The following is a 21,022-nucleotide window of genomic DNA, read 5'->3' on the forward strand; positions in this document are numbered from 1 at the left end:
ATCAAATATGAATCAAGACTCCAAACTCTAGATTTAAATATGCTGTTGTTGCTTTAGGGTCGAAATCAACCAACCAACCATCCAGCTCAACAGTCTGGTCCAAATCGAAATCAACCAACCAACCATCCAGCTCAACAGTCTGGTCCAAATGTGGTCATTTCTGGCTCTGAAAAACCAACATCCATGCCAAGCTTGAGGCTTTAAAAATGGATGTCCAGGAACCAGTGGATGACGTCATGATTTACAGTGGGGCTTGACCTATACTTGAGAAGTTGGCCACCACAACTTTGTGTAAGCACACTACTAAATTGTGCCTCTTTAATGTTTGATGAGATTGCTTTATTGAATCTAACTAAAGCTTTTACAATCAGAACAAATAGTGGAAGCATATGCCCGTTGGAGGTCGTAGTTCACATCAGGATTATGACCTTTATTGAAAAGTGAGATTTGTGGATTTGAACCAGAGCCAGGCACTAAAGTCAAGAACAGACAGACACACTCTAATCTGTTATATCCAGCAGAAGTGGATAATAAACAAAAGCACACACATTCACACACCCAAACCCACACGTATTTACAACCTGTCTTTTAGAGAACCAACTCTCTGCTTGGCTGTCTGTTTATTTATGTCTTGTTTTGTCATTTAGTTGATGTTGCAGGAAGATTTAAAGAGCCTTGCAGTGATGTATTTTGGAGCTGCCCTTATTGTGCTATTTTTCAAATAATGCAACTGTCAGACTGGTGCGCTCTTGCTGCACTAGATTATAAAAAAGACAGCGATATGTACCACTTTGCTGTTGCTCTGTCCCTGCACTCAGCCCGTGAATCCAACTCAAACTAACTTACTTTGGCAACATGACATCAGATAACAATGATTAAAAGGTCTAAGTGTTTCCTCTTGCTGACACTCGCCATTTTTAAAAATACACCAAACAAAATATAAAACATAGCTCTGTTTTCTTTATTGCTGCAGATAGAAATTTCGATTTTTCTTAAGTTTGTGGCCTCATGCAAATGAATACTAGCGCACACATTTCTGTTTAACCACAATCTTGTTCAAGAGACTGTCAACTACTCGTGTTAACATAACTGCCTACAGCTGGTTGTGTGTAATTCACCACAAAGTCATGCACGTAAGCCACTCAAAGCCACTATGACAGCTCTCAGGAGGGTAAAACATAAGCAGTAGTGTTGCGGTGATGTATTCTGTGAGATGGAAGAGAAGATGAATTGTTTTGTCATCGCCACAGCTGGAAATATTTATTTGTGTGGTAGCTGTCTGAGTGCTGAATGATTTTTCTCACAGCGAAAGCCACAAAAATAGTAGTTACACTGACATATTTAAGAACTCGCTGCACATCAGGTGGCACAGCTTTAACTGTGCCTTGCCCTGTTGTCATAGAAACCTCTTGGTTCCACCTGTAGCTGCATACAGAGGATGGTTTTCAGATCACTTCAACACCAGATTGGCTTTGACTTTTTCCTCGCTGCATCACTGGACTGTAGGACCCGCAGCCTCCTGCACCGCTGTGATAAGAATGAGAATAAAAAGACGACTGATCGACCCTCTCTGTCTGCACCTAAAATCTGCATACGCATTCAGTTGATCTGACCAGGCCCATAGTTCATGCCGTATAGCAACAATAACCTGCAGTGTGTTGCAAATAGAGATAGATGACTGTATCACAAGACACAGTAATGTGGCTGTGCTGCACGTGTGTATGCTAAAATATAGGTTTGATGGTATTCTGGATATTTTAGTGACAAATTCCACTTAAAGATCAAAAACAATGATGAATTGATTCCACGTACATGTATTGCCTGATATATAATATTGCTCTGTGTCATAGAGCCCTGTTGCTGTCCAAAACATATTAAAAACACATCAGCAATCAATGACTCTGCTGCACTGACTGACATGTTCCCTACTCACGATGAACACAGACTCTATAGTTTATTTTTTAGTTTAAATAACACATATGCTCCCTATCCTGCTGCTGTAACTCACTAAACCTGTCTCATAGAAATGACATTTATTTTTGTACCAAATACAAGTCATATGGAGGCAGTTCAGTGGATCATAAGCGTACAAAGACCTATAAAACCTGGATGCATGTCCATTCTGTGAGTGGAGCTCCTTTAAGTAACAATAATTCCTCACTATGTTGATAAAGAAATGAAACCAGGCAGAATGATGTTGACAATGATGCATTTCTGTGGTTAAAACAGATTCACTTTTTCAAGAAAAACTACATATTCCTGAACCATTTTAAAAGATTTACATCTTCTGCCGGAAAGATCAGGTTTAAGGCCACAAACAGCCTTGAGAAGTCAGAAAATACTTAAAAACAGACTCATATATTGTTGGTCTTAGCCTTCTCGTGGGATTTATTGACAATAACAACACAGTAGCATAACATCCGCCTTTTTTGGGCCTTTTTTTTCTCCAAAGTTTCAGAGTTTTCAGCCAGTTTGTGACTCTATTCACCAATCTATAGAAGTAAATCTGTCTGTTCATTAACTCAGCCAAACGTGTCACCTCCCTGGCCTAAAGTGACAACTATGCATGTCCACGTTTCAGCATGAAACACAATATAAATGCTAATTTCACAGCTCACATACAGCTGAAGCTTTTCAAGCACCGACTTGCAGTCAAGCCAGACCGACTCAGACATTTTCACTCTCTTTCCAATTTCCGCAACATTATTACAGATGTTGGCTTTCATCGACGTTTTATACATAACGCAAACCGGACCTGGGGACAGGAAAGTAATGAAGAAACAGACAAATCTGCTACAGCCACTTTAACAGCTTGACACACCAACAGAACAGAGGACCAGTAATGTGCCTGGGTGAATGCATGTTTCTGTACTGTAGAAACACTACTACAACACTTAATTAAGCAAAAACTGTAATTCACTTTCCAGCTTCCTGTTGATGTGATGCATGTGAAGGATAGTAAAAGCATTGTATGCTTATAACAAATGGCTGCTGTCATTACGAAGCTCAATCTCTTGGAGTAAGGCTAGAAAATATTGCCTTTGTATCTTGTCTTCCCTCCATCCCTCTGTGTTGACCTGGTTAAGTACAAACTAATAAAATCGCACCTGGCAAGCATCCATCAATCACACCAGTATAAACCCAACAGCAATCAATAACACAGGAACTGTCTGACTTATCAAGGCAAAATGTGTTTTCCACTTTACACCCCTGCTTTTTTTTTTTTTTTTTTTTTTTTTTTTTTTTTTTTTTGTCATTTTTCCTTCCTTGTCTGAAATGGTCTCTCTTTTTTCTGAGCTCCAGCTGTTCAATAAAAATGTCTGGTCAAAGCTTTTAACCAGATCTATGCTGGGTTGGAGAATGCAACTGCTATTAAAAGTTCATATATCTGCTGCAGTCCATCCAAAAACTTCCATCATACACTCATATATAAAAGAATAACTGAAAGAACTACTTTCACTCGAGGCTGCGGTGAAGCTGAGAACAAAATCATATAAAAATAACTATATGAAAGGTATGAAAAGTCTATGCAGGGTATGAAAGTGCTGTTTTCTATGAAGGAAAAATCACAAGGAAATTTCATCTACCTTTTTTTGCAAACCACAGCAAAACAGCAATAAAGCTATGAATTTGAAGCTAGAAAGAAAGTCAGACTTTTAAAGAAGCCTCTTATTCCCAGGCCATGAGGAGTCTGGTTGAGGACTGATAACTCTGGAGGAAGAATCACACTTTTACATGTGCACAAGGACGTACACACACATACAGTACAGACACAAGAGCACCAGGTGCACCAGTGGGTGTTCACATTCAGCTTCACACACCACAGTGGAGTTTCCCCTTTTAAAACCTCAGGGTGTGCAAGATGTCTTCACACAACCCTCCTCACTTTCCTCAAATGTTTTCTTATCTTTAAAAACTGGCTCTCCAGAGCCCGGCAAACTGGCAGCTGAGATATAATTCTCTCACGGGAGGGTTCTGTAGTCATGTTTGAGGAAGAGCCGCAGAAGATCTGACAATACTCGGAAAAATACTAGGTCATTAAAAAAAGGGCTAGGTCATGTGCAACAAAAGTTTTGCACTTGACGGGAAAGCAAATGGCGGAAAATATAAATAAAGAGCGAGTACAGGCCAAACTTCAGAAAATGGGGACAGATCTTTTGTCTGTGTGTGCAAATTCATGTGCTCATGCCTCAGTGCCTCTGAGCAAATCTGTCTCCGCTTGTGCTTTTATCAGTTGGCACTATATGCACTGTTGAATTCTTACCACTATGTATGTGAGTGGATATGAGACAACTCTTTGTTACGTGAGGGTTATTCTGCAGGAAAACTGAGAGTACTTTGGTTGACACAGACAGAAATAACTTTTAGGCATTGACGAGAAAAACGGGTCTTGGGTTGAGATTTAAATATTGAGACATTATGATTTCCTAACAGTGGCATAAAGCTGGCACCAAAGAGAGATGTCCCTACAGGTAAAGTTCCATTTGAGTTCTTTCATAAAGTAGGAATAACAAGGAGTCCTGACTCCTGCGAGCGTTGAGCATGAGTAGTATTTAAGAGCCTAATTAAGTGAGTCATAAATTAACATCCAAGGCTTTTTTAATGATTTGCTAGTGGCATCATAACCACATGTAAAAGACTGAAAATCTGTGTGTTTGTGGACTCGTGGGGGTATGAGTGGGAATATACTGGAAGATGCTCTCCACATATTGGAGGCTTTATGCTTTGTATATTCTTATTATCTGCCCTCTGTGCTGCTCCGTGGATTCATAAAAAAAATAAATGATTAATGTTTGTTTGTGTGCATGACGGGCAGGTGGAGGGGGTTGTGGCTCTATGCATGTGGCTACTGTATTTATATGTGTACAGATGAGGGATGTATATTTTCTTTAGGGGTAAGTGGTGGTAGGTAATGGTGGTCTGCTTTTACACATGATGAAGGTAAATGTGCACTCTAAGAGGAAAGACAAAGAAACACAAACAAACAGTGTGTGTTTGGGCCATGCTCAGTGATGGTCTCGGCCTTACAACCTTCAATTGTGGGTTACATCAGATGCTTGGACCCTTTTATAGATGCATGCTATACAGGTAGGGCTCCTTAAGAATTAACAGGATATCTTTTATTGAGAGAAATTCCTCTGACTTCACTCGAAAAGATAACGTGCAGCTCTGAAAATCCAGCAGTTACACAATCGCAATGAAACACTTGGGATGAGAAAGTAAAAAATATAGGAATGAAAACAGATGACTCTTTCGTCTGTGTGACAAGCTGCTGGATTTTAGAACAAAGAGAAAACACCGCACGATTTAGAACAACACAACCAAAAGAATTTTATCTCAGGAATATGATGGGCTTTTACTATTACATCAGTGTTGCTGCTACTGAGGCTATAAAGACGTTGTTTTTTTTTTCACTAAGACCTAAACAGTGACTATAACAAACTCAATCAATGATTTCAAACTCATGGCTTGTAGCCCAGCAGTAAAGTGGTAATCAATTCTGTGACTGGGCTTCTGTTTCTTTCTTTTCTCCCGAAGCTGTTGTGTGCGGTGAGATTGGAGTGGGAAGGTTAAGGCCATGCGTAGGTATAATGAAACTGCCCTACAAAGACCAGGTCAAGGTTTCAAGAGTGTGTATGGACACACAAATACCAAACTTAAATGCACACAAATGCCTGAAAGAGAGCATTCATAAATACTGTAAGCACTAGCTCGAGAACACACAAGCACGCACACAGTCTCGAAGGCTAGTGCTACAGGTAAGGAATTCTTATGGTGCCTTTTGAGCAGTGGCTCGTCTGCCGCCCACAAGCGAGATAACAGCGACACAGCAATCACACTATGATGAATGAGCTGTGATAGGCACTGAAAATTGCTCCTTGGTGGCTTCGGAAGTTTGGTCCAGGGACACTATATCTCCAAAGTGAAATCAAAACTCTGTGCTTGGCCAATTCTTTCCTTCACACTCTCTTTCTGTTGGGAAAACATTGTCTCATTTGTACTCCCCCTCAACACAAACACACACATCTCCATCCTCCCCTTCTCGCGTGTGTGAAATGAACCATTCCATCTGAATCCCAATCAGTCTCAATGAGACCAGCCTGTTGTTCAGTGGCAAAATATGGCAATATGTCCTTCGCTCATTCCCACGGCTCCACGGCTGATAAGCCAGCCACTCAGAGTAACACATTGGATCAATTGCCTCTGCTTACAAGCTATTTTGTGTCTTATCGTCTGATTCATCAGCGAGGAGGAGGAGCTGGGCAAGTGACAGGTTTGTGTGCGTGGCTGTCTCGGTGTTTGTGTATGTGAACCGAGGGATGAAGAAAGATGTGAAACACATGCAGCTGGCTGGAAATCTGAATGGTTTTATGTTGTTCCAACATGAATCCATTTATCTCCTTTGATGTTTACAGTATCAACACACAGAAGCCGTGTCAAAGCTACTGTAAAACAGAGAGGGCAGCATTTTATTCTCACAAGCTTTGACAATTCTTAACACATCTGCTCTGCTTATTAAAACAGGCAATTAATCGATCAGCAATTAATCACTGTTAATAAATGGATTAGTCAAGAATGTAAAAATCTGCCACACATAGTACATTGCTTAGACATTAAGTGTGAGTTTCAGTGGCTGCATTTCAAGATCTGTGAACACCTTATGACTCACCACTGACCACAGTTTGTATGCTATTAACCTAATCCGTCTAATCGATATATCTGTAGGCATTTGTAGGTTATAAAGGTCAATATGCTTCAAACAAAGTGCTTGACACATCATTAAACATCATCTGAAGTCCCCTTCCATGCACACTTTTCTGATGTCAGCAGGTGAGAAAACATGCGCCATTTGAACCTCACTTTCAAGCTCTCTTTGATTCTTTGCTACTTCAATTTTCTTTGGTATGAACACCTGAGTTCAATGTCAAAAGCAAAATTGTTCACCATTATCCTCACGATAAGCATAAGTCTACAAAAAATATGCGAAAGGAATGTAGCTGTTGGAGAGAGACTGGGGAGATGGCGGCTCTGGCCAGTAACGAATGAACGAATGAAGCTTTGCTGTAAGCCTTGGTTGGACAAAGTGTCGTACAACCTATTTTGATTCAAGCATACTGAACCTCAAGAGGCCTTTTCATTAATACAAGAATGAGATATTTTAGGTGGCTTTTTACTGACATCCAGTCTGTTCCTCCAATTAAGCCTATAAATTGTGTTATTACGCTTTCTCATTTGAATTTAGCTTGGCCACTTGTTAAATAATGACAGGCAGAGTAGGAACATCAATTCTGAGTGACAGTAAGAGTAAATGAGAGTAAATAAGATTAAAAAGGCATCTTATTTAAGTAATTCACTTCACTGTTTATTTAATTTATGATTCCAATATCCAATTTACTTGGGTGATGCTGAAAAATGGCCAATGTCTAACCATTTAAATTCATTGAGAAAGAAAGCATTTTGTAATTTAGAAGCTTTTCAGGATTCACTGATGGGCAGGAAATTAAGGAAATTGCATCCCTTGTGATAGGTGGCACGTGAGGACTGTATATTTACAACAGAGGCTGAGAATGGCTGACATGGTGAATTATTAGCTCCTGCTGATGCACTGTGATGTAGCCTCGTCTGAAGTACTCAGGGCAAAACAATCGCGCAGCATCAGTTCCTCTGATCCCAAGAGGACTGAGTTTGGATCTGAAAATACAAAATGGGCTTTTGATATGGTAATTATGTGCCATCCACAGAATGTCAGCCACACGTAAATTAGGAGTTGGAGGCTCAGGAGTTGAGCTAATGAAACAACACAGGCTACTACCGCTGACGTGTGTGTGTCAGTGTGCGTACAGTGGTTCTTACTAATATTGTCGTGATGGTAAGAGTAGTGTTGAAGAGGGTGTCTGTCACGTTGATTGATGGAAGCTTTCTCTCCATGGACAGTCCATCTTCCGAGTGCCACAGGCCAATCTGCAAAGAGAGCAGACACACACACACACACACACACACACACACACACACACACACACACACACACACACACACACACACACACAAACAGATCAGTCACTGAGTCTATCAGCTGGAAAAGGCCATAGAAACAATCTGTGCTTAATTGCCTCCCTCTTCTCTAAAGGAGAATCAGTATGACCTTCACAAAAAAAGACAAATAGAAAGCAGTGGACAGATCACCAGGTCTGTGCAACAAGGCGATAGCGAAAGTTAAACTGCTGGTGGAAACATGTGTGGGGCTCCTTGAGGAACGAACACAGGGCATGTGTTCAATCAGAGGCAACAGAATGCATTCATTAAACCAATTACCGGCAAATCCTGTGGCGCTGAGCCACATTCTCATTTTCATTACAGCTTGAGTAGGGATTCACACCTTCAACTCACATGGTGTCTCTCTTCCCTTCTCCTTCCAATCCGTCTCCTGCTTTGATTCGTTTATTTGCTCTACTCCAAGTTTGTCAATCACCAACTCCACGATGGCAGTCTCTTTAAACATTTTGTAAATCTGCTTTGTATCTTGCTGCTTTCAGGTGCACATTCTTCATTTTACCATAATGGCATTGACAGGAAAAGACCTCTGTGATTTGTATCCTCTGACCTTGTGAATTTACACGTCTCCTCTAATGGATGGAAAAATTCTGCAACCTTGGAGCTTATTAAAACTGTCCAAGTACTGAATAAAGTGAAACAATGCAATGTTTTCCACTGTGTTTTTCTTAGTTTTGACATAACGGCAGAGCTTTGACTTATCAGTAACTACCTCTGCTACAATATGCCGTATGCTGCATTCAAAATTGCAGCACATCTTTGCTTGTGATTAAATGTGTTATTATATGTGTGACACAACGCAGAGCAATCAGCAAAGCAATTCTCCTTAACAAGCAATCATTTCATGTATGTGGCAGATGCAGAAACACACAATTTCAATGTCAATAAAATAGAGCTGTTGCTGTATGGACAGCTCTACACAGGAAATAACCTTAAGAACTACAAAGATCATGCAGAAAACTTTTTATTAGTTTGTATAACTTTCATTGACTTTGTGTAACTTCTCCTATGTTGATTTAATACATGAGGAGTATTTTTTTTTTAAGGTCATCCTGCACATCGTGTTCCTACTAAGATTACAGCTGTCATGGTAACTGGTTGGGGGGAGGGGGGATATTGGGGGGTATATATATATATATTTTTTTTTATTATTTTTATTATTATTTTAAATATCCCTGAAAAGAACCTCTAAGACTCATTGAGAAATAAAAAGATGACAATTCAAAACGCTCTGTTTTCTGTTCATTGATATTCAAACTCTGTAATCCTCCTCATTACGTAAACATTGCCAGAATGTAGAGAAATAATATTCCTTATCATAATAATCAACCTACCTCCCATATAGGAGTAAATGAGAAAATATCGCATCTAATTCAGCTTTGATACATTGTTCGGGTGAGTCAATCTATGTCACTGGAATGAGCTCTCTGAATCCACGTTAGAAAACCTTTGGGAATATGGTTGGTTGCAGTCAGGATCCATGATTGAAGTCTGATTTTTTTTTTTGTACTGTAAACAAAGCTTGGTCATAGTTTGATTCAAGACTAAATTGCCAAAAATTCCCAAGAGATTTCAGTCCATTCACGATGATCAGTGACAACATTTAGAAGCCGTTTAACCACCCTCCGAACAAACACTGGTGATGAATTCTGATGCGAGATCTGAAAAAATAGAAAGAAAAGGAACAGCGAGCTCCCAGAATCAAAGATTTCCTTTGAGAGTACATGATCAAAAAGATCTTTCCTTCCATTTCCTCTGGTGTACTTGTTGGGAGAAACAGCACCTTGCTCACACAAATACACTAGCACTACCCAAACCCCCTGTACAATACACTCACTCGCACTCTGCTGATGATAAGCCTCAAGAAACAGAGAGGGAGGAAATGTGAATATACTGTAGCACAACCAAAAAAAGGAACTGCCGAAATGTGGTGTTCAGCAATCAGTGTACACAATCAGTTGTCAGACCCCGTGGAGGTTTTGGGAGGTGGCAGTCTGTGGCTTGGCTGGGCTCAGCAGGTGTCACCAAAGGTCTGAGCATGGGGGTGACTGTGAGGGTAATGGGATGGGGTGGCATCGTGACTCCTGCTCAGGAACAGGAGGTTGAAAGAGAGGGGAGAGGGAGGCAAGGGAGCTGTAAGCAGGAAGGGAGAAGATGCATATGCTTGCGGGGGAGGAACTGGCCCTTTGGTGGCCCTGCCGTCAACTCTCCTAGAGCTGGGAGGGGGAGAAAATAGAGCAGTACTGTCTGCGAGTCACTTCGGCTAACAGGAAAGAAGATGTATACATAAGCGAATGTGAGCAGGAAGCTTGGGAGCAAACACACCGTGACATTTATCAAACGGACTGAAAACCTTTAATGTTGTCATTATTCTTTGTTAGACTTTATGCCATAAATTATACTTTATTATTGATCTGTGCAATAAAAAATGGGAGGCTACTCATTATTTAGCACAAACAGGATGAAAAGATGACAACAGAGTGTCTAAAAGTTGCAGAGACAACAATGCACAACTAATTAAATTGATGAAATATTAATCAGAGTGCGACACAGTTGCCATTAATCTGACGGCCAGGGAAGAACATCAGTAATTTTACATGTCATTTCACTTGGAGCATATTTTGTAATAATTCTGTAGGTTGTGCAAAGTCTAAAATGAAGGGAACACTAACCATCGCATTAATCCTTGTGAAGCAACAGCATCGAACCATTGCATAAAACCTCATTATACAGGCAGCATAACCCAAGAATCTATTAGAGTCATAAGCTTTTATCATACAGTGAGGAAGCTGCATATTGCTATACACCAGACTGTGTTTGTATACAACAATATAAATAGCTGTAACTTAATATTACTCATTTGCAGTGTCATTAATTTGCTATTTACACTGCAATTACAATAACCAAGTACTGTGCAGTACAACCAGTGAATCCTGGAGGCAAATTCAGACAAAGTTTAGACTGCTGACGACTTGCTGTGCACTATTTATTTTCCTGGGAAGGATGGAGATAGGAGGAGAAATATGGTATAATAAGAGAGAAGGGAATATGAGAGGAGCAAAAGGAAAAGACTGGCAGAAAAAGAGAAAGATGTAGGGGAATGCCAATCATTTACTGAATACTGTAGGTGCAGCGAGGCCGGCGAATAGAAAGAAAATCAATGGGAAAGTATGAGGAGCAGCCAGCTAGGGACCCACAGCAAAAGGTGGGGAGAAAGAGAAAGATTAGGTGAGGACAAAAAGAAAAAAAGAGAGAGAGAGAGCGGGGAAAAGAGAGAGATGAAGAAAGTGACAACAAGTGGAACGGTGCACCCAGCGACAGATTACCCAGGGTTCGTTCTGCAACCTGGAATTACAGCACGGGGAAAAGATTAGGGAGGGCTGCTCACTGAAGCGTCAGGATTGGCTGATTTTCCTGTCAGAAAAATGGCGTATCCAATAGGGTGTGGCGAGACTGTGCAGTGACAGACGCATCCATCACATATGAGAGAAGCAATAAAGCAGTAGCTGCCATTATCAAGCATAATGTCATACAGCCCACTTATACCGAGGCTAAAGCATTCAGGTGTCACGGAGGTGCAAATGAGTCCAAATCGACTATGAAAACGTGTGTGTGTGTGTGTGTGTTTGTGTGCATGCATGTTAGCGTGTCCCTGTGTGTACTGCAGAAGAATAATATCCTCATGGCATCTGAGGATGGACTTTTATTGCTCTTAAAGGAACATTATGCTATCTCAGCTTGATGAAAATATGCTGAAGTAGATGCAGTTTTTACCCATGGCCGACATTACCACTGGTTGAATCAGCAGCTAGCACCACGGTTAAAATAAAAGCAGAGGACAGTTATATTTATAGTGCACCCACTCTGCTTCACAATGATCACATTGTTCAAATGACAAGCATTGTATGTAATGTGTGTTGGTGTGTAACTGTTATGCATGTTTTCTCTGTGGAATAATGAGTGGGGAAAATGGGCTATCTTTTTACAGAAACTCTCTCTGGTATGACTCATCATCAAACAAGAATGAGACTAATAAGGGCGGCGCCGTAGGAGATTTCAGGGTTTAGACAGACGCAGGTGGTGGTGTAGGTGGTTGCCTCTGCCGTAAAGAGGAGTACTGGGCAAAGCACACAGTCGTGATTGGAGAGTTGATTGAAAAAAAAGGTGCCAAAGACTGTTGTTGCTACTATTTGCTGCTGGTTAAGGCACCTCTAATCTCTGGAAATGGAGGAAAGCAAGTGTAGAAATAGTTGACCTTGTTACATTTTTACAATCTGTTTCATAACAGTCAAAATATTTGTCATGTCTGAGCACACCCACAAATTCATTGTGTTATTTTAGATCCGAGGGTTACCCTAACAACTACACCTAACCCAAACCCTAGTCAGCACAATCATTATTTGGTAAAATATATATCCATCAGTCACCCCATAACCCCCCACCGCCACCATTATGATGCATGTATTATTTTATTCACTGATGTCCTTTTACTATGTGTCTATGAGTGAAGTTCATACAGGCACTGTGGACAACACAGGGATGTAAACTGAGTGTGTGACATTGTGCCAGTGTCCCAGTGTGCACGTGCGGATAAACAAACCCTTATGCATGCCTGGAAGTCCCTTTGGTGTCCAAGTGTGCAACATATACAGATCTGTAAGGGTAAAGCCCTTGAGATGAACCATTTCATTTTCAAGGGGGTCCTTATATAGAATACAAACTATATATACACATGGTGAACAATGGTGTTTTGGTGTTTTTGCCATAACGAGGAAAAACTCTGGGTTGGACAGAAGGTCTTTTGGCTGTCAGGGCAGATCTTCAAAGCCATGCTGCATGTTCACAGAGTGTTGAATTCCCTGTAGAGCAGACAGCAAACAATGGATACCCTCACAGTTACAGTCCCAGCCCAGCCTAAGCACCCCAACACAACAACTGCCCAAAGTATCTTCTTCTTCCAGTGTTAATAGAGACATACTCCAAACACAGGAGACAGAGCAGGACTTACAGGGCTCTGTTCCAATCCTCATCGCTCATTACCTCCATCTAGTCCTATTCCAGAATGTTCTCTCATCTAAAAGTGCTGTATGAATACATGAATAACTAAAACATTAGGGGACGTAGTTGTCTGACATGATGATGTGACATTTATGGGAGCTAAAAAAAAAAAAAACAGAGACACCACTGCTACACAGACAACAGCTTTTTCATTTCTGCCTATAGGCTCCACAGCGAGAATATATAGTGCTCAAACCTCCTACACAGAGTTCAGAGAGGTTGCATTAATAAAGATTAGATCATATGTGTAATCAAAAACGCTTCTGGCATACTTCCTGGGTGGTGAGGCAGTGAGTAGAGTTAATTCTTGTTTGCGGAGTGTTGCATGTGGGAATCTTAAGCTTTTTTATCTTTTAATATGTTTTTAATTTGTCTATACATATATTGTTCTTTTTTTTTTTTACACTTACCAGCACGTGTAGCAAGGTAATGTGTATTCTGTAGAGTGTGTAGGGTATCAGTTGCAAGTGTCTTATTGATCCTTGTTAAGCTATAAAATAGTTTAGATCACAGTGAATGTGGTATTAAGCAAGAATGCTGGGAACAGAACAGAGTGTGAGTATGAACATGCCTGCACCCAGAGGACAGAATACATAAAACAGCAGGTTTCACTGCAGCTATGGTTATTCTGTAGGTGCATAACATACAGAGTAGGAATTCAAGGGTGCACTTCACAGACTGATAAAAACAGTCACAGAGGCAAACTTGCAGGCACAGAGGCACTCAGGCACACACATAAATTTGCATGCACATGCATATTACACACATACACACACACGCACGCACACACACACACCCAGCCAAGCAACACATACACAGTCTCATCCAGCCTTGAAATCCGTTAAGACTGGGGGATCTTGCAAAACAGCTCATCCATTCTGCTTTTGATCTATTCCCCATCTTCAGCCTGCAAAGTGCAAACTGAGAAAAACAAAAGAGGAAAGGGGACTGCTGTACGTCTCAGAGAGACCAAACAAAGGAGACAACTAGAGATGCACACAGGATGCCGGTGTGTGTACCCTAGTGATATGAGCCTCTGCTTTGACAAATTCAATATGAATCTCAACATGTAGTCGCAGAACTTTGAGCAGACTGAAGATTCAGTGTGATTGTATTAATTCCTTATTTGATCTTATGCAGTGCTATTAGTTACAATTCAATATGCTTTGCTTTGACTGGTGCCACAAAATGTGTGTGGCATGCTGCTTCTAATACGTTCAACACTTGTGTGTGTTTTGTACACACTCAGGGGAAGGCAGTCACCTCAAAACTCGGCTTTTACCAAGTGAGGATTTTCTCCGCAGAGAAACGCAGAGTGGTCTTGATGGAGTATGTGTCAAAAAACGACTAATATGACTTGTAAACAATGCCAGCTTTGCCCCAGTCCCATACATTTAAATCAACAGCCGTATCGTGCAGCTGACACAGTCTCCATTGTTAGATCCCTGCAGAACATTACTGTGTCCTGTGTGCATGAGCAGCTTAAGTCAGAGAGTATTATCTTATAAAGTATATGAATACACATCTTGTACAAGACCTTGGGATTCATTTTAGGCCAGACATTCTAATTATACTTCAAAAGCAAAACATTAAATTACATTTATGACTTGATTGGTATTCATCCGCATTTGAGAAAATGAAATGAGAAGAAATCTAATAAGAGTGACTTGGTCGCTTTTGCCAGCAGACAAGTTGTTTCTTCTCAAAATTCATAGCTTCTCTGACCTCCAGGACTGTCTGCAGCACTCAGGACATTTAATTCATAACAGAGGCAGCTTTGTGTGCAATAAACTGGAGGAGACAAAGCTGCTCATAAACTGATCCACAGCTTTGTGACTGAGCATTACTGACATTAGCAAAGAGGGCATGTGGCTTTTATGCTGCAACTAAAGTTTCCTGCGCCAGAAAACTTTTTCTTTTTTTTAAAAGGTTCACATGGTGATGTGATAAAAAGTAAAATCAGTGAACACTGAACAGAGAGCATCACTAACATCAGAGAGATTAAAGCAGCATGAAAGAACGAGATACCCCAGGGAGGACTAAACATGAAAAATTAAACAAGCATCCAAAAGGTTGTTTGAGGAAGTGATAGAAAAGATGATACTGAATTCACACTTGAGCTTCCAGGCAGATGATTCCAAAGTCTAAATGTGGTGAGAGAGAAAACTTAAATTTAATGTGAAACGACATGTTGCATGTTGCAACATTCTGGAGGAACTACACACGCAAATGAACACAAACATGCCAATGCACACCATGTACGGCAGTATAATAACTGACAACTAAACCACACCAAAGAGCTCAGTCATGATGAGCATTCGAATGTTGTTATCAGTATTTGTATAGCAATAGATAAAACACAGAATACAATAAAACACTGTGTTAAGACCCAGGGAAGAGAAGAAGTCTTTTTTCCAGCAGGCTTTATAGTCCCTTGATCTGATCCTCAGAGATGCTGTGCAACCTTTCCAGCACAATTTTATTTAACGATGAAATAATATAGCTGCATTGCATACTGGAAAATAAACACTGAATTTATATCTCTACTATTTCTTTCCCCCTGCTGGCAAATAGCAGCTTTCCATTCTATTCTATAGTCAACACTACCAGCGTACTATCAGGGGTGTTTTTCACACAGATTTTAACTTTCACTGGCTTTTTTATCATTTTTATGACCAAATGTATATTGGTTTATCCTTTCTTCCCCATTTGCATTCATTATGGAGACGATATTATAGTTGTAGAATTGAAGTATTGTGTTGACATTGCATAACACCTCTACGTCTAATCATTGTCATTTTATGAATTTTTCAGGACATTTTTGCCAAAAGGTCTTATTAAATCCTGACCCTGTTACACATATTAAACACATATAAAATGATTCATAGCAAGACTCAATTTGCAAACCAGAATTTATGTCCAACACCTTTTTTAGGAGGCCATCTGTAGTGCCTTTATATATGGTGTAAAAGTGGCAGTAATTATTGATTGGATCACTCAGCTGTAAAACAGAGACCGGCTTTCTCTATATACTCTGTCTGGCTGTCTCACTTTAACAAACACACACACACACACACACACACACACACACACACACACACACACACACACACACACACACACACACACACACAGAAAGCAAGTCAGAGATTGAAATATGCTTAAACTACACAGCTGGAGGAGATCAGAGGGCGGCCTCAGCCTCTAAACTTCCTCTAACCTTAGTGGCAGTAACTCAAGCTGCAGCTCTTGTGAATTAGACCCTGTACGTCTATTAAACCTGGTTAAGATGTATTCATCTCTGCTGGAGCCCGAGGCAAAGAAAGAGATCCAAGCCATGTCGTGGTGTGCTGAGCTGCACCGGACTCCTATGATAATGTCCTTCAAGAAAAGAAAAAAGGGTGGAAGCAGTCTTGAATCTGTCAACCCACTGTGCTCCACCAACACCTCTCATCCTCTTATATTTTCCCTTTTCTCCCCCTCTACCTCGCTGTACCTGTCCCTTTCCCCCCTCTCTCCCTCCCTACCTCCCTCCCTCACATTGCAGCAGTGAAGAGAAATTGAATTGAGTGCATCTGCATCCGCAGCAGTGGGGGCAGCTGGAGTAATAGTGTTCTCAGAGATGGGGTGGAAGCACAGAAAAAGGGGAGGGGAAGAAAAAAGCAGATTGCTGTAATAAACATAGAAGCACTGCTGACAGGAAATATATAAATCCAATAGTAAAGAGAAAGAAATTGAACGAGCACATTCACCCTTTAACTGGGGGAAGTCTTGTGTAAATAACACAGCCCAAATCATTTCCTGCAAATTGAAGTGGTGCCCAGGCGGTATGTGTGCGTGTGTCCGAGAGTGTGTGCGAGCGTATTGCTGGCACTCAGATACAGGCAAGAAGATGCGGATAAACTCTTACTTTACCACCTCTGTTCCTCAGCCCTACCTCTAAAGACCTTGACACAAGGACACCTGTTTATTAAAAAAATGCAATCTGGCTGTAAATGCTAAAATGATAATTCAGGAAATTAGAAAGGATGCGCTAGGGCGGGTCTGAATGCTTTTACAAGTTATTTACACAAAGATTTACTATGGGGACAGAAATGAGAACATCGGACTAAAATGTTTAGGTGGAAGACATAAAAAAAAAAGAAAATAGCATCAGATGAGTTTAAGCTGTGACTGCTGAAGAGATTTAAAATCTATCCAGGAGGTAAAATAATCAAAATGAATTTCATTGCATCGAACATGGCTAAGTATTCTCCCACTGAGCTAGAAACCTAATCAGTTCTTTGTATTTAGGTAATTTACTCTTAATGCTGCAGCAAATGTAATCTACCCTGATAAAATGAGTGTGTTGGGACACTTTCTTTCTATTTCGGCGAATCTGTCAGGGGTTGTTTGAGGCAGTTTGTACATTCACCCAGGGAGGGATTTCTATTACTTCAGTGGAAGTGATGGAAAAGAAAGCGAGTTTTCAAGATATGTTGATGGGATTACAATTTTCAGATCGGTGAAGCAGAATCTGAAGATGGCATAAAACCAAAAAATGTGCAACTTTAGGGACATCTTGCAGTGCTACAACAAGCCCCCATCAGGAATGCCTTAAACTCCTTCATGCTTCCTACGGCAGCTCAGCTCATTTTGAAACCAGGTAGCCATCGACCTCCGAAGCTTCATGAAAACTCATTATGAAGTGTGCCACGATGTCAGAGCCAAATCTATTCTTGAGCATCGAATTTTGCAAAGCACCTGCGGGCTTGATAATGGGAACAATTTGCCTTGAGTCACGCCGGTGTCGGCCTTTGGACTTTTCCACTTCTGGCCAGCACGTCCTGCTGTAACCTACTCCTTGCTCTGTAGCCTCTTTCAGTCACTCCAACCGACTTTAACTCTCAATATTTCCCTCCTTCTCTGTTGTTTCTCTCTCTTCTCACTATGTGGCATCTATACCAAAGCTGTGATTAAGTGCCTCCATTGTAAAACGTAATTAACGATTCTCTTATCTCTAAGAGTGTTTGCAGCTCCCCAGCCCCCTGCAATGCACAAAGATGCCCACGTGTGCATGTAATATGTGCAAACACACATGCGCAGTTATACATAAACATAGAAATACACTGATGCAGCTTATGGCACCATCTTTTCTGCACTGTCACACACACACACAACACAGCCTAGCAACCTAACACGCAACAGCTTGCCTAGCCCAAACTGCAATAATTACTCATTTTACAGCTTCCTCCAATTAACAGGCGTGCTGCTGTCAATGAGCTCCATGCAGCAAATGAGGGCCAGTCTACGGAGGCCAGGAGGCTGCAGGGAGGCTGGACCGCTCTGTCAGTATGGTGTGTGCTGTGGTGCGGCTGGCTGGCAGCCTGCTGTGTGTTTGTTTTGGAAAAAGGACTTGTGCCTGTGCTAAACATGCATGGATGGCGTGGACTCGATGTGTGTGATTGTGTGCAGAGCCAAGAAGCAGGCAGCGGGGACTGGCACTGACCCCATCGTTGCTCACACATTGGCGCTGACACACACACACACACACATCGGATAAACACAAAAAGCACGCATGCAGATGAACACACACAGGCGCACGGCAGCGCATGCACACTCCTGCACTGATGTCAGAGATAGAACAGCGCAGTATCACAATAAAGCGACAACAGCTCTCATACTTCTGATCCCGCACGACAGAAAATGCCTTCATCCATTCTAACAACAAGGGTGTGAGTTAGGAAACTCCTACGTCTTTTGATGTTACTGGAGAGAAGAAAGCAGTCTGTGCGTTCACAGGAACAGGTTGTGTTATATTAGCCATTTGTATACATCCAGAATGATACTGTTTTACAGCAAACCCCTGGTGTTCACACCATCTGGAGAATATACACTCAGAAACACGTTCACACTTGCCGACAAAAGCCAAGATACTTCTTTGTATTAGGCTCTTTTATCTAGGTCATTACAGTGGTTTGTGAATAGACGTAGCTAAAGGATACAGAGGATTACAGCCTATTCCTTTAATATAATAGGATAAGTCTTTCCAACGAAAAATAGGAGTGAAGGTCAGTCAGACTGAAGCGTCGTTGCCTTTATTATTAGGTAGTGCATGCGCAGTAAACAAAATTGCCCCAGCTGTTATTTGACATGCAAAAATATCGTTTGAGTGTTTCTGGTTTTATAGCTTTGTCTTTGCCTCTCCTTTTTTCTGTCCCATTTTTTACTCGCACGCCCTTTCTGTCTCATTTACTTTCTGCCAGTCATCCTCTTGTCCTCTTTCCTCATCTCTCCTTTCCCTGTCTCCCTCTCTTCCTCCACCTGCCTCTCTCGCCTCTTCTGTGGATTGTTGTTGGCTACAGGTGCCAGCTGTGCTTCGGCCAGAGCATGGACAATGGCATGCCAACTTCTTACACCATCATCATTGGCCTACCTGGCTGCCAGCACAGGAGCAGCTGGGAAAATTACTTTGCCTGCCAAAGCTGAACAAATAAAAAAATATTGCGTAATGCAGCCACATGACATTCTGGGAATAAGAGTGTACCGTCATCTGAAATAGTTGTTATTAAGCTTAAAGTGACTTTTGCTTATATAGTTACGGCTAGAGCATCAAATGGGTCATTCATTAATTTCAGATGATATTGTAGCTTATGTCTCACTGTGATGAATTTGCATCAGACAACTTTTAAAAAAATCAAAAGAAAAAGAAATGTTTCAAGTTTTGGATGAAAAGCATTAATAATACATTTGAGGAGCAAGAAATGCAAAATTACAATGACACATTCGAGCCTTGATCAGGTAAACCCCTTCTGTGTCAGAATCCTACACTAAATCATCCTAATAAAGTTGATGCAGAGCTTGTGTGCTACGAATCCTTTGCTTAGCTTTTATAAGATCATTGCTGCAGAGTCCCCAACTGGCAGGAACAGATCCAGTGCAGAATCATTGTTACTCACTATGAAAGATGTGGAGGTTTGTAAATAATAAAGCGTAAATGACTTCCCCCAAATCCTTAGCGATCAAGCAGAACCAATGATTAATACTCTAGTCTGCTGATAGCTGCATCAAAGATGCAAAGGCATAGCGCATCCAGTGACTGATTATTCATTAGTTTCTAAAGTGATGCAGAAAACAGCTCATGATTGTGACTAAATAAATGGAGAGAGGAACAGATATATAGATGGATAGAAGTAAATAGGCAGCTACATCGATAAAACGGAGAAAGGCGGAAACTGCCCTAATGTGTGAAAGTGCCTGCCAGAGAAATTCAATTTGTGACAGTGATTTGCTGCAGGGTGTTGGACCCCCCGGGAAGCAGATGGTCACACATGTCAGGTGATCTATAGCACAACCACCGGTTTCAAGATGAAGGGATGGTGGGTGCTAGCGACTGTGGAAAGAGAGAGGATGTAAGGTAGAGAAATGGAGGTTGGCGGCTGTGTGCGACATGCCTCATTGCTCTCCATCTCCTGAAAGTGTTTGATGGAAGTCGATGGAAGATGTTCTTTTCTCTTTTCAGGTTGTGCTTTGAATGAAAGCTCTCTTGTTTTAATGTGCATTCACAGCCAGACTTGGCGTCGGCGTTGTAGACTATGATGCTACTACTCTATTTTAACTAAACAAAAGACCTGAAAGATCAACTTGTCAGGTGTTGATTTTCAAATATTCTGCTTAAACGCTCAGTGTGTGTGTAGGTGTGAGTGTGGGCTTGTGTGGGCAATGAGCCACCCTCCTTATCACTGCCAAGACCCTGGCACCTCCAGTGTCTGCCTGGCTGAAGCAGTCACAACCCAGCAGCATGTGGGAGGTGTTAGTCAACAAAACAAACAACACCCCCATCCTGTCCCCCATCTAACACCTTGCCTCTTCCCATTAACATAACTGGCAGGCCTGCTTTATAATACTTCTGGTTGAAATCATCACATTAGGC

At 41.2% G+C, this 21,022-nt stretch overlaps 1 protein-coding gene across 2 annotated transcripts in view; it reads right to left on the reverse strand.

Moving 5' to 3' along the window:
* grik4 (glutamate receptor, ionotropic, kainate 4) overlaps positions 1-21,022 on the reverse strand; it is a 271,652-nt gene that overhangs the window by 20,111 nt on the left and 230,519 nt on the right. For both annotated transcript variants that reach the window (XM_027280740.1, XM_027280739.1), the window contains exon 12: positions 7,855-7,962. In XM_027280740.1, coding sequence (XP_027136541.1) covers positions 7,855-7,962 — 108 coding nt within the window. The remainder of the gene's footprint in view (positions 1-7,854; positions 7,963-21,022) is intronic.

The sequence above is a fragment of the Larimichthys crocea genome, chromosome VII, assembly GCF_000972845.2.
Source record: "Larimichthys crocea isolate SSNF chromosome VII, L_crocea_2.0, whole genome shotgun sequence".
In the NCBI taxonomy this organism is placed as follows: domain Eukaryota; kingdom Metazoa; phylum Chordata; class Actinopteri; family Sciaenidae; genus Larimichthys; species Larimichthys crocea.